Source organism: Aspergillus karnatakaensis (assembly GCF_047715665.1).
Source record: "Aspergillus karnatakaensis strain CBS 102800 unplaced genomic scaffold BJY04scaffold_30, whole genome shotgun sequence".
NCBI classification, from domain to species: Eukaryota; Fungi; Ascomycota; class Eurotiomycetes; order Eurotiales; family Aspergillaceae; genus Aspergillus; species Aspergillus karnatakaensis.
In genome coordinates, this window is record NW_027395742.1 from 250724 (window position 1) to 265897 (window position 15174).

General features: G+C 51.9%; 1 protein-coding gene across 1 annotated transcript; it reads left to right on the top strand.

Moving 5' to 3' along the window:
- Window positions 1-333: 333 nt before the first annotated feature.
- Window positions 334-7095, top strand: BJY04DRAFT_208095 (serine hydroxymethyltransferase-domain-containing protein; the record flags this gene model as incomplete). The annotated part of the gene is made up of 10 exons (XM_073713945.1): window positions 334-447; window positions 512-568; window positions 616-709; window positions 755-892; window positions 944-2037; window positions 2614-3820; window positions 4420-4473; window positions 4552-4596; window positions 5174-5224; window positions 5279-7095. 10 exons carry the CDS (start codon window positions 334-336, stop codon window positions 7093-7095), a joined length of 4671 nt encoding a protein of 1556 aa, XP_073570291.1.
- Between the last annotated feature and the right edge of the window lie 8079 nt (window positions 7096-15174).

The following is a 15174-nucleotide window of genomic DNA, read 5'->3' on the forward strand; positions in this document are numbered from 1 at the left end:
CCGGGTCATCCAGTAAGCCGGACTTCCACGAGAGCTGACCAGATAACGCCGTTCTTCATCTTGGATTTAGTTGTGTAAAGAAGGAAAAAGGAAGGCTGAGCGCTCACCTGCCGACTTTTGTGTGTGCGAGGAACATCCTTTTTCCGCCCACCGACAGCTCGGAGATGCTAGTCTATTCCTGGACTAGTGCCTCAGCTTCCCGCGGGCAACGGCGGACGTCACCTTGTCCGACGATATCGCGGAGTCTCTTCCTATCTACTTATACTTCTTTTCGTCTTCCCCGTTCTCTCTTCAGTTTCTTCATAGAAGTATCTGAATTGACTCGAAATCATCATGCTCGGTCGCTGTGGTCGTCAGGCTTCGCGCCTCCTCCCCCGTCCCACTCCCGCTATTCGACCGACTACACAATGGCATCGTATGGTGTCGTCAACACGAGATGGCCAGTCGGTGTGTGATTCAGTCAAATTGCTGATGGTGACAGTTTCAAAGACCGCGGCTAATATATCTACAGCTGCTCTCGGCGCCGCTCGAAGAAGCTGATCCTACGGTGTACAAGATTCTCCAAAAGGTGGGACCTTCCCTTCAGGTACCTCGGCCTTAGCTCACCCATTGCAGGAGAAAAAACGCCAGCAGCACTTCATCAACCTCATTCCCTCCGAGAACTTCACATCACAAGCTGTCTTAGATGCGCTGGGCAGTGTAATGCAGAGTACGTTGGCTGTTTAGGTCCGGCGGTCAGTGCTGACTTGGGTAGACAAATACTCCGAGGGATATCCTGGGGCCAGATACTACGGTGGAAACGAGCACATTGACGAGTCCGAGAGGCTCTGTCAGCAGCGTGCACTCGAGACTTTCCGTCTCAACCCAGAGGAATGGGGTGTCAACGTTCAGCGTAAGTCTCTCCGCGCTCCCGCTGGCATGCGCTAATGATGCAATCGTGCAGCTCTTTCCGGCTCGCCCGCAAACCTCTACGCTATCTCCGCCCTTCTCAATACACACGACCGATTGATGGGCCTTGACCTGCCACACGGCGGTCATCTGTCTCACGGATATCAGACTCCCACAAAGAAGATCTCCTTCATCTCTAAATACTTCGAGACCCTCCCCTACCGCCTTGACGAGTCGACCGGCCTCATCGACTACGATGCCCTTGAGAAGCAAGCCCTCCTCTACCGCCCGAAGCTCATTATCGCCGGTACGTCAGCCTACAGCCGTTTGATTGACTACGCTCGTATGCGCGAGATTGCCAACAATGCGGGCGCATACCTTCTGAGTGATATGGCACACATTTCTGGTCTGGTCGCCGCAGGAGTTCTTCCCTCTCCTTTCGCACACTCCGACGTTGTCACGACCACCACGCACAAGTCGCTCCGTGGCCCTCGAGGAGCCATGATCTTCTACCGCAAGGGTGTCCGCAGGACGGACAAGAAGGGCAATCCCGAGATGTACGACCTCGAAGGTCCCATTAACGCCTCCGTCTTCCCTGGCCACCAGGGCGGACCCCACAACCACACCATCACAGCCCTGGCCGTCGCCCTCCAGCAAGCGCAATCACCAGAGTTCAAGGCCTACCAGGAGACTGTTCTAGCCAATGCTCAATCATTGTCGGAGCGTCTGGGTGGACCTCTTAGCGGTGGTGGTCTTGGCTACAACATCGTTTCTGGCGGCACGGATAACCACCTGGTTCTCGTCGATCTCAAAAACCGCGGTGTGGATGGTGCTCGTGTTGAGCGCGTCCTCGAGCTGTGCGGCGTTGCCAGCAACAAGAACACCGTCCCAGGCGACCGGTCGGCGCTCAAGCCCGGCGGTTTGCGCCTTGGTACGCCCGCAATGACTACTCGGGGATTCCAGCCAGAGGACTTCCGTCGCGTTGCCGACATTGTCGACCGCGCGGTCACCATCACACAGAAGCTAGACAAATCCGCCAAGGAAAGCGCGACAGCCAAGGGCGTCAAGAACCCTAACACGGTCAAGGCGTTCTTGGAGTACGTAGGCAACGGCGAGGAGATTTCAGAGATCGTGCAGCTGCGGCAGGAGGTGGAGGATTGGGCGGGCACCTTTAGTCTTCCATGGGCGAAGGAGTAATTAGATATGTATTATGTTCAACACGAGTTAAGATTTTCAAGACTTGCAGAGTCCATCGGAGTATATAGTATTTTCCAATCAATGCAGACAGGAGCATCAAGCAAACTGCCAAGACATCCAGCAGACTAGACTCCAATTCCGTGCTCGAATCCTTCTCCGCATCCAATCTCTCTTTAAAGGAAGTCGACCCCGAGTATCGGCTAGCATTCCGGTCACATTCTACCCTTCCTCCTCTTTCATTCTTCTGCGGAGTATTTACCCACTATATATATATATATTGCCATCATATCCTGATAAACCACGAATCTCCTCCTCGAACGTACAGACTTATCCTCAAAATGAAGGTCAAGCAGGTACAAACTCTCCAATCCCCCCACCCCTCATAGACCTACTTCATCCCCGTCCATCCCATCCCCTCAATCAGCCCCCAACCATCCAGCCATAGATCACAATCCCATTCTATCTCGACTGTCCCTCACCATCTCCATCCAGACTAATCAACCCAACCAATTAACAAAACACATCTAGATCTACATCTACCCCATCAAATCCCTCCGCGGAATCACCATCCCAACGGCAACAGTCACCCGCTTCGGCTTCAAATACGACCGCCGCTTCATGCTCCTTAAAGTCGACACCAACGCCCCCAGTACCAATGCCAATGCCAATGCCCCAGCCTACAAAAACATGCTCGTCTCGCGCTTCCCCGAGATGGCTCTCTTCGAAACCGAGATTCTGGGACTCGATTTCTCGTCTTCCGTGACAGCTACAAGTGAAAGCGACAACACCCGCATCAAAGTGACATTCCACCCCCCCACGGACGCCGACTCAGCCTCTGCATCCGATGCCACGGCAAAAGGCGTAAAGAGAACAATTGACATCCCCCTAACACCGTCTACACGGGGGTTAGAGGAGATACCGATTGAGTTGCACAAATCCCCCACAACAGGGTTTAATATGGGCGATGAAGTAAACAGTTGGTTTAGCGCCTGGTTCGGGTACGAGGTTGTGCTGGTGTATCTTGGAGATGAGAATTCCAGGCCCGTGCTGGGGAGCTATGAGCCGAGGAAGCATGCTGCGCATCGAGATCGCGTCGGGCAAGCTAGCGAGAATACCGTCTTGGGGGCTCTCGCGGCTGTGCTTGTTGTAGGGTTGGGTGTTGGGGGGACGATTGCGGGGACGGATTTGTGGGTTCGGGGGCTTGGGGTCGGTGTTACGGGTGCGCTTGGGATCCTTGCGTATTTTGTGTTTGGGTGGGTGGCTGTTGCGACGGCTGGAGGGGGGAGAGAGGAGCGGCTGACGTTCTCGGATACGTCGCCGTACATGGTTGTTTCGGAGACCTCTGTGGCGGATGTCTCCGGGAGGCTTGAAGGGCAGGAGATGGATGTGCGCAAGTTTCGGATGAATGTCGTTGTTGAGGGGGCGGAGAGCGCGTTTGAGGAGGACTTTTGGGCGGAGTTGGCGATTGGGCGGGAGAAGGTAAGGATCTTGCTGACGGCGAACTGTATTCGGTGCTCGAGTTTGAATGTGGATTATTCGACAGGGAAGATGGGGACTGGGGAGGCGGGGAGTGTCTTGAAGAAGCTTATGGGTGATCGGAGGGTGGATAGTGGTGCTAAGTACAGTCCTGTGTTTGGTCGGTATGGGTTTTTGGAGGGGGGGTCGGAGGCGAAGACGGTGAGTGTTGGGGATGAGGTTATTGTTGCTAGGAGGATGAATGAGCGGTCTGTTCATGGTGAGTTGTTTCTCTTGGATTGGGAGGAAATTCCGCTGACATTAGATATTAGATTGGCCCTCGTTGTCCTAACCTTTGTTTATGCGTGATGATATGATGGACGATTGAAAGTCTTTCGCTGAGTTCGGGGATTGAGACAGCGGCTACATGCTTTGCCTAGCATGGTGAGACAAGGAAGGTATATTCAACTTGATACCACCAATCTTTGAGTATAGAGGCTCGAGCATACAGTTCTCGGTGATATAAACAATGATCTAACCTACATCTACCATCCCGCCGACATCTACTTAAATTCACATATATTAGTCTCTATCTCACCCTCAAGCTCCCTGGACACAACATTTCCAATTCACCGGGCACGGTATAGAGTCGGTATATGCAACAGCGGCGTAACTGAAAGGACAGGGCGTGAACGACGCAAAGCAGATGACGTCCCTGTCTCCGGCGACCTCAGCACAGGATGCAGCGAGGGTGTCTGGTTATTAGTTAGAAATTGGAGAAAAACAAGCCAACACGATCATTATTAGACTGACCAGAGACACAGAGACTGTAGATAGAGCGAACGTTAGAGGTGTTTAGGAGTTTAATGGAACGGCTAGACATACCCGAGGACAGCAACAAGGGCGGCAAGGTACTTCATGTTGAAACGAACTGTGAATCTTTCAACTGTGTATATAGATGAAGAAGGAGACTTTGATTGAGTCTATTATACACACTAAAGCAAGAAACAGACGTATTCATACCTGCTTCGGAGCCCCCGAACAGTGAACCTCCTGGTTACCCGCCAAGAATGCAACAACTCTCCTTATTAGATGAAAAACAAGGATGAGGGTTCATTTCGAAGTAGATAGGGATTATCAGATACGACTTAATGGATACAGCGCACCCGATGTCGGGGATTCATGCAACTATGTGCCGGAGCTTTGAGACATGGCCTACCAGATACTACAGATCTAATCTTATCAATCGCTGACAAGACTGGACATGCTGGGTCGACATCACATGACTATGTACAGCGAGTGGCCTGACTGCCTTTTAGTTTTTCGTACCTTGGGAAGTTCTAAACTCTGCAGTGACGACGTACAGGGCTCGGAGTACTCCATCGTCTGCATGATCTACCCCGGACTATCCTCTGCAGAGTACTTTCGCCGATCACATGACGCTAGGCATCATCATAGACACTGGGGTAGATTAAATTAGCCACCGGCTGAGACAAACTCGCCTGAACTGTGGCTGTGCAACTTGGCTGAACACTTCACCTTGACTTCATTTCCCCTCCTCAGCTGTACAAGATCGCTCTCAATCTCCTCTCCCAAACCCCCGTATCTCATCGAACGACTGCTATGGATCAAGTTCGCCGAAAAGATACGACCAAGGGCCCTCCCCTGAGAATCCTGTCCCTCGGTAAGCCCCCACCATCCCACTTTCATCATGACGAAACAAACTAAGACCCGGCAGACGGAGGTGGCGTGCGAGGATACTCCATGCTCATCCTCCTGCAGGAACTCATGCATCGCATCTACGTCGAAGCCGAAGGAAAGCCTCCGCGACGCGACCAGATCCCCAAACCATGCGACTATTTCGACCTCATCGCGGGCACCGGCACAGGCGGCCTGATTGCGCTGATGCTTGGGCGCTTACGGCTGGACCTGGAAACATGCAAGGACGTCTACGTGCGCATGACCCGCCGGGTCTTTGAGACCGATAAAACATTTGCCGGAATCCCATTCCGTTCGACTCTATTCAAGGCGTCGAAACTCGAGGAGGCTATTCGAGAGTGTGTGCGGGAACATACAGTCTACGAGGCCGAGGGGAACGATCTATCGCCTAACACCGCTACATCACCAACGTACGCACCGTTCAGCCCGAACTTTTCGACGACGTCGATTCCGCAGCGATCCGGGAGCCGGGCGAGTGTCAGCACGACACACTCGTCTGCGACGAACAACCGGAGTTCCATGTTCATTAATGGTCTGCGGTGGGGCAATCCTGACGCGCTGCTATATGATAATCGCGAGAATCGGACAAAGACGGCTGTCACCGCGCTGTACCGAGGGACACCGAAGAACGGGTCTTCGGTGCTGCTTCGCTCTTATGACTCGAGGAAGGAACCTGCGCCCGAGTTTAACTGCACGATCTGGCAGGCCGGTCGCGCAACCTCGGCGACTGGGCTTGCGTTCAAGCCGATCAAGATAGGGCAACACTGGTTCATCGATGAAGGCGCCGGCACGTACAATCCCTCACCGCAGGTTCTGGATGAGGCGGTTGTAAACGAGTGGCCGGGGCGTGAGATTGGTGTGTTCATCAGTGTTGGCACGGGCAAGCGCCCACCAGACACCAACAACCGTCAGCATGAGTGGTGGGAGGACTTTTTCGGCGATGCTCTTGGGACGTTTGCTGAGGCGCGCCGCCGGCTGATTTCGAAGATCGAAGGCTGCGAGGATATCCACCACGACATGCTCCGCGAGCATCTCGCCAAGCGCAACGTCAGCAAGGACAACTACTACCGCCTCAACGTCGAGGTCGGCGTCGGCGAATTCGGCATGAACGAATGGCACCGCCTCGCAGATATCAGCACCAACACCCGCCGCTACCTCTCGCGACCCGACGTGAAGAAGATGATTCTCGACGCGAGCGTCAAGTTCGCCAAAATCGAACGCATGCACCGCCGTCTCGACGCCCACACCGCAGCCGGCCACGACGCCAGCACCCTGATTGAAGACGACAACTCCTCGCTCGCTCCAAGCCCTCGCCTCTCCGTCATCACCCCCAACGCACCCGTACCAGCTATATCCGCACCAACAGCACCCCCTCCCCCTCCTCCCCCAATGGCCTTTGAGCTCCCCGCCGAACTCCCCGGCGACTTCATCCAAGTCACAAGCCCCGATGACAAACCGCCCACCCACCCCTCTCCCAACGACACAGTCCGCCCACCACCCAGCCGCACGTCCGGCAGCGAACTCGCCTCCGAACCCAGCCGGCCCCCGTCCCAAGCATACTCCCCTCCGCGTTTGAGCTTCGACCACGTCCACCACGCGTATCCTCCGCCTGTCCCTCCGAAGACCCCAATTCCATACCCAGACTACCAAGACACCCCAGAGCTAGGAGGGATCGCAATGCCAATGCCGAGTCCGGGGCTCCATCCAGCCCACGCGAACACGAATACAAGCCCGAACACAAACGCGACGCGACCGCCGTACCCGGTTGACGAACCACCGCCAGTGGTGAACAAGCTCAGGAAGCCAAGTTATCAAGTTCGTGACTATTCTGCTTAATCAATGGGTAGTTAAAAGTGATGGTCTCGTCGGAGTGGAGGCTGGAGCATCGATGGCTTCTATAGTTTTTTTATTTTGCTTTATTGCGTTGATACTCTGCACTGCATGTATTATGAGATGTGATGAGATGAGATGTAGCATATACCCTAGATGAGCCGTGACAGTCACGTCGCGGTGCTCTCGCTGATGATAATTCCTTTAATCTATAATTAGTCGTCTATTGTACTGTAAATATATCTACAAAGTACATATAGCTACCGCAGCAGCGGAGAACACCCAGAGTTTCAGCAAGAATATATATATATATTCCCCATCGTATACACTATACAGTACAACCAACCCCACAGCACAGAAATATATACTCAGTAACCAACAATCTCAATCCCCCATCCTTACACAATATAACCAAGTTCTTCACCTCGTCTACGAGATAAAGGCCCCCAAAGATTCAAAAGACTCCAATTCCAAAAGCCCATCCCAAGCACCAAAGAGCAAGCGAGCCAAAAAAACAATCGACTACTAAGTTAACTTAGCAGCGAAACTCAAAAAGCCAAAGTTGACTACTGGAAACAACTAATGGCTAATGCATATGCACCACGGCTCGCTGCAGCTGAAACGCAGACGCAGAGGCAGACGCAGCCCCGAGCCCGAGCCCCGGGCGGGCGCGAGGGAATTCGTTCCGAGATCTCCCTGTCTTAATCTTTATCCTGGGTCTTAGTTGCGAAGGGGTTGGTTGTTATTAAAGAGTTAATGGTCGGGATGGGATAGGAGGAATTGATTCAGGAAGGGAGGGGGGTAATTTAATTTCATTGTAAGTTAGCGAGGTAATTAATGGATGTTGTTCTGAAAGAAAGACACGGCTGGATTGAGAGAGGGAGGGATGGATGGAAGGAAGGGGCATGATAGGTCCAGACGGCGCCAACGCACCCTCCACCCAGTCCGTCGAACAGTGAACTCGAGACAAGACATCTTTGCTTAGGAGAGGAGGCTCCCATCTCTCTCAGTCTCGGCCGGCCTTTCCTTTGCTCCTTCTCTCTCCCTCTCCCTCTCCTGACTAGTCATCTACAGACGAAAAGGAGAAGAGGGGAAGGCAGCTGACCTCGACCAGGTGTTGGCCTGCAGCGTGGTCCATGCGACTGCCAGACTGCCAGGGCGAATTCACTGTTCAGATGTTATCGTGGGTGGAGAAGATTGGCTAGTCTGTCGACGTGGTCGCTCTCCCGACCAGTCGATGGATCGACCGTACATTAGTTTGAGGGAGGGATGCTATCCGTGCACAACGAAGATTCAATCATTATTGATCGATAACAGAGACTGTTTCTCTCTTGCCGGATGGGGAGAGAGAGTCCTGAGTCCTGAGCAGCAGAGCTGGATCTGAGCTGGAGGAGGAAAGGCAAACATCTCTCCCCTCTGTCCTATCCTGCCTCTCTAACTCTATCAGACACTGACACTGACACTGACAGAAAGATAAAACTCGACTGATTCTGAAGAACCCCGTTACACCAATCCTCGTAATCTCCGATACCCTGCAGGACGGAGACTTTCCCTTCTCTCGTGTTCCTCAGAACCTCCAGAATCGCGCCTCAAGGCTGTCGCGAGCGAGCACACACGGCGCACGCTGTGCGTCGTCACGATTGAGCACTTAGAAAGGCAAATGCCAAAAGAGGGGGGGGAGATCGATCGCATCGTGCAGTGTGCACAGACGGATTGTCCAGAGTAGGAATATAATCTATCGGTATCGGAATCGGATGCAATGTGAGGTTATTTTCCTGCTTGCAGATGGATTGGCCCGCTAGATCCCGCTGTGGCAGTGGCAGTAGTGGTGGCAATTTGATGGTTCAAGGTTGCCACCAGGGTTTTTTTTTTTTTTGTAGATTGTTGGAGTCATTCCGTGAGGAATGAGGATCAGGATTGAGGATACTCCGGACAGAGTGGGGGTACATGAATCATTGGCCGGGTGTTTGATGAGACGGCGGCTAGAGGAGAATTAGATATCATTATGATTCTACACTGGAGATTGATACTCTGCCCCTTCTCAGTCTCGAATTCCATTGACGTCGAAAGTCAATCTCGCGATTCTAGAACAGAATGATAGGTAACCCGTACCCCCAGGATCATCACACTCATCATCATAATAAATTTAATAACGGTCACACAATCGAAAAGACTCTGCCTCTCACCTGCCACCGCAGTGCGCAGCGCGTCATGCACCGAAAATCCCCCTCATCGCATCGCATCCCCGGAGTCTCGATGGCGTCTGGAGTCTGACGGCCGTTGCAGTTGCACAGAGTACAGAGTCAGACAAGGGTTGGGTTGGCTTGTACGGAGTACGCTGCGCAGGGGCAAGCAGTAATACCCAGTGCGCTATCGACGATTAATAAATAATTATTAATCTTGGTTTTGGTGAAGAGAGCGGTTGAATTATCCACTCGATAAACTTAGACTTGAAGAAGACGTCTTCACAGAAGGCGAGCAAGTAAAGAAACTAGAATACGGAGGAAGACTACCTAAAAGCACAGACGACAGTACAGGACGGATTGAATCGATCTCCCTGCTTCCATCCAGCCCCGGTTCTCGCGAGCTCTAACCTAAAGTATGTACATCAGCTAGGTCCATCTGCTCATGTACGTCTGGACGGAGAGAGTAAAGTGAGCTGCGAGATGCCAGATGGATCTATGTATGTACGTATGTACGTATGTACGGACGGACGGACTGGACTGAGGCTCTGCAGACGCAGGTACAGCCGTGAATACAGGAGGGCAGTTGCTAATCTTCCGGGTGCTGTTTGTACTATCGAGCTGAAGAATTTCAATCTCATCGTCAGTTTCAACTCTCAAGGGATGGGCTCATGGAGTACTCCGTCCCTACTGCTGGCGGAATGAGGCTATCGCTTAATCTTACCCGTCCTCCAGTCACCAGTTCGGACCGGTCAAGAAGTCTTTCTCTTTCTGAAATAGGTAGGAGCCCAGAAATCAAATCAGAAACAGATTCCGATCCCCTCTCCTCTTTCCCTCGGGAAGGATGGATGGATGGCATGGGGGGATGGACCAGGGCGATAATACTCCGTCCGAGGGAGCAGCCATCAGTCATAACAGGAGGAATTATTATTATTATCGCTCCTCTCAGTCTCAGATGATCAAGGCAAAGCGGACGGCCAATGGATCCACCCATGAACAGACCAAGGTTCCTAGTCTATGCGCTGTCAATCCCCTAACCCTTTTTTCCCCTTCCAGTTGGACTGTGGGATGCCACTCTTCGCCAGTCTAATTTAGTCCCGGCGGCTAGCTTCCAAGCTCAGTTCGGTTGTGTTTTGCAATTTCTTTTCGTTTCGCGCCCCTCCGGCTTCCGGTCTGTCGTAAGTTATTATTGCTGCCGCCAACTTGAGGGGAAGAATTACGATACGGAGTACGGAGTACTTGCTTGCTTTTTCGGTCATTGTTCGATTCGATTCAAGAGTTCGAGAGTTCGACGTCGCCTGAGAAATTAGGTGACTTGGATTTCAGATTCTTTGCCTGCGCGGCGCGCTTAGCCTGCCCACTCTTTGCGTTGCTGAGCTCGGTCTTCGGTGCTCTGGTTTGCTTTGGCTTGGGATCGCTTGGTTGGAGCAGAATTGGACTGGACTGGACTGGGGTCACCTGGCAGTGGCACTGGCAGTGGCAGCGGCTTTGCGTTAGCACTAGTTAGCGGGCTGCGATGCTATGCTAGGCTAGGCTAGGCTACTAGGCAGCTAATCCTTCGATTCCTGGATTGTGGACTGGTCCCTGCAAGTCCTAAGAACCTCTCGTCAGCGTCAGCATCTTGAGTCGACGGAGGGATCTCACGTACTTACCTCTTTCGATCTGGAGTAAGCTGTAAGATTAACAGACTCCCGAGTTCCCAAGGACCAACGGCATCAGCATGAATCAGTGGCTGGCACTGGAGGATGCCAAATGAGCAGCCCCGCAAGATCTGCTGTATGTACGACGGCAGCGGGAGTCGGGCCGTCGGTAGCGTCCAAGTCGCGTCGTGATCCTGGCCGGATCCCTGTCTCTGCAATTTTTTTTTCTCTCTCTCTCTCTCTCTCTCTCTCTCTCTCTTTGTCCTGACTCCTTCGTCTTCGGACTTTTGATCGCTGGGCGAGCAAGAGAACAAAGAAATGGGAAGCGACTAATAGCTAGACTCATCCTTCAGACTCACTTGGCGGCCCTCCGGTGATGGAGATTCCTGGTTCAGTGGAGAAGACTGGAAGACTTGCGTGTGTAAGAACGGCCCGCTCCGTGCAGTGTGCTTATTGCTTAACCTGGCTGTGGACGGCTGGAGGACAAGGGAGGTTGAGTTAGTACTGTAAGTGTAAGTCAGTGATTTGCAGAAGGCGATTCTTCAGCTTGTGCAGGTGGGAAGGGAGATTCCTGCATGACGATAGGCGGTTAGGCCCTGGCTGCCGCTGGACTGGTGGACTGGACTACTGTATGTCATAGCTTGGATCATGGGTGCTGACAGGAGTTCATGGTGTTGAGATAATCTGGCACTAGCATGGCATAGCAGGACAGGACAGGGCAGGACAGGACAGGGCAGGACAGGACAGGGCAGGACAGGACAGGGCAGGACAGGACAGGGCATGGCAGAACATAGCAGAGCGTGGTATTATGCTATGCTATGCTATGCTAGCTAGTAGCTACTAATACTTAGCCTGCTCTGCTCGGACCCCCGTCCGTCGGAAGAGGTAGGGATGAGAGGGAAAAAGAGGAGGTGTCAGACAAGGCATTTGTCACTGACCAGAGCAAAAAAAAAGCAAAACTTCCAAGCAAACATCCAGACCTTGGAAGTGGCTTTTCTTGACAGTTGACAGCCCATGAATGATCTCACATACCCTCTTACCGACTCAATCGTGCAAACCGTCATCTGTCACCGACAATCCAATCTCCCTTCTCCGGCTCAGGCTCTAGAAAGCCGAAAAGCAGCCTGAAGATGGATGGATGGCTAAAGCCAAAGTGGGGGTGGGAAAGTGGAGAGACAGAGAGAGAGAGAGAGGGGTCGTGGATAGCCCAGCCCTCAACCCTCCTGCACAGACCGACTAGCCCGACGAAACGCAAGGGGTAAGGATGCAGCAGAAGATTCCGAACCTATCAGACCCGAACAGCTTGATCGGCTTGCCAATTCATACAGCTGATGAGATAAGAGGCATCAGTGCGAAACAGCGGTGAGTCCGCCTGGCGCATTCTTTCATTCGCTTCTCGAATTCTGCTCTGTCGAGATTCTTGTTCGGAGGCTGTTTGAGAGGTTGAGCATTGAGGGGGGATTTCAAGATTACGGGTCAGATTGCTTGCTGTTTACTCTAGTAAGTGGGTAAGAAGGATCTTGACTTATTGCAAATACAGTCCGGCAATCAATGGTGACTGTGTTGGAGCAGGGTGTCATTCTAGACGAGACTAACTTGGGCTATCTCCGTCAGTCCCTCTTTTGAGTCTTCAAGCTCTTACTTACTACTGTAACTCTGACATCTGGAGGGGAAGCGAGACGAAAATGATGTACATATCCTAGGACAGCGCTAATTTCGCTTGAATCCTCCTTCTTTTATTAATAGTCAGACCTCAATAATTATTAATAGTAGCTCCATACTGCTGTTGGAAATCCAAATTCTAATGAAGGCGGTTTGACGTGAGGGGTCCAATATATCATTTACTAGGAACTCCATACTGTGCGTGGTGCTATGCTTCAGCCTTCAACATCCTCAGTCCAATATCAACAGCCTTCTTCATCTTGACGACGGATGTAGCCAAGAACCAGCGGTAGATGTACGTCTACATACATACATATGTACGCAAGTCAGTAGTTTAGCTGTACATACAGTTAGCCTTAGACTACATACAGCTAGCCAGCCATCCGCCATCGTGCTTCTGCTGCTCTAGCTTTCTGACATCGGTTCCTACGTAGGTCTCGTGAAACGCAGCAGGCCAATAGTTGGTGCGAGGCGTGGCGGGGCTCAGTCATATCGGGTGGTTAGATGGCGGAGAATTAGGGACAGGTATTGTATGGGAGATTCATGAATATTGTAATTTGAGACTTTTGACTATGATGATTACTGTTGGTTGGCGCTTGGATCATGAGAATCGTTGGCGACAGGTCTCTACTCAATGCTACCGAGAACTACCTACCCATGACCAATATAGTAAATACCAACTGAAGCATCAATTGCCCCAAATCAACCCAAACAGATCCAGACCAACAGGCAGAAGACAACAAGACTGACAGTGACAGCTGGCTGAAGGACTGGGAGATCGCCGCCACCAACCATCGTGGAGCGCGCTGGACCAGTGGATTTCTTTGCTGCTGCGCGCATCCCTGCCACTCTGCTGGCTTGCCTCTGCGCCCGTGTAACCTCCTTGGTTGTTTCTCGCGTGCTTGCATTGGTTCTTTTGACAATTTGTGTCTGATGAGAGATTTGGAGGAGGAGCTGGAGATACTGAGATGACGACGGGGACAGAGACAGTGACAGAGACAGTGGTTGAGGGGGAGTTGTGGCTGGAGTGAGTGTGTAATGATCTTCGGAACCGGAGCCTTTCTGGATGGAACAGGAAAAAGAAAAGAAACCGCCCAGAAAATGGAATGGGCCGAATTGTATTAATGATTCAGGTGATGTGTATTATTATTACCGCTGGCTTGAGTCTTGCTTGTTCCTGGACCTGTGCCCGATCCATCGCATCGAGCCAATGTCACCGCCATTTGACCCTTTCTATCTGAGTTCGAGAGAACGATCATAAAGTTTGATAATGATAGAACTCTTTCAGCAAACACTCTATCATTATGTATAACAGTAAACTGAATACTACTCTTACTACTACGAACCGTGGTACTCTCAGGGCAGTGGACCCGGCTTATCGTGGAGATGGAGCGGACCGTGGAACTCATTTGTATCGACGTAGTAGTCATCAGAGTTAGAGCATCTCCGATCAAATGACTTACAGCAGATCTGGGTCTAACTCTGAACCTGAAAGTCTATCAAAATGACGGAGAAAGGCCTCCGTGCTGCCCAGTGGCTGGCCGTGGTCCTTGCTTCGTGGCGGTTCTGCTGTCTGAGCTTGATACACGCTGGACGCAGTGGATGGACAAAGTCACGAGAAAGGACAGCCAAGAGAACAAGAGAGATGTACTCCGTACTCCTGAGTGATGATGCTCATAAATCAGAATACTCCGGAAATAATAATAATAATAATAATGCTAATTATGAGATTATGAGGAGGAATAACTGGCCAGTGCACGGTCTCTCTCTCTCTCTCTCTCTCTCCATCTCTCTGGCCCCACTGTAAAGCTGAAGTGCAAATTTCAGTTACGGCCATCCCTGGGCGTTGAATTATTGCTGACACCTGGGTTGGATCAACGACTATTTGATTCCTTTTTACCTACCTCTCTTGCTCTCTCTGCAATGCCATGATTATTCTTTTTTTTTATCCTTTTCGCTGAGCACTCGCCCGTCCGATCTTAAAAGTCAGTGGCAGCAGCAGCAATTGAGAGGGCCTGAAAGACCTTGCAGCTTCTCTTACATTCCCGCGCAGCAGGTCTCAACGAGTCAACACTGAAGCGGCACACGTGCGGTACGTATTCTTTCCAGCCTCTCCTCTCCTCTCCGCGAAGACGGACTTCCCCTCTTTGATTCACATCCATCACCGTTCTTCTCTTGTCAATCAAGGAGCATTGGACTGGAGTCTGGAGCAGACGGAGAGAGTTTACTTCAACTGAGTTGTCAAGCACTCACTCCTTCAACCTTGAACCTTCCCCCGCCGCCGCAGGTTTCACCTTCACCCACTCTCCCGCTGCAGGCTAAGCTTAGACGCTGCGTTTGCTTCTCGCCTCTGTCTCTCTCTCTCTCTGACTCCCAGCCTCCATCTCCATCCATCTCCACCGTTCCATGATCTGCCTCTCTCTGCAGCTCTAATCTTCATCTTTCCTTATTTTCTTTTTCCGGACTCCCCTCCCTTCTCCCACTTTTCCCACCTCTTACCCTTTTCGCCCTTTGCTTCTTCCTTCGGATTGCTATTTTCCCCTGCTCCACCGTCCGGCTAGTACAGTCAGTAGTCAGTTAGTCCTATCTCGACCGACCGA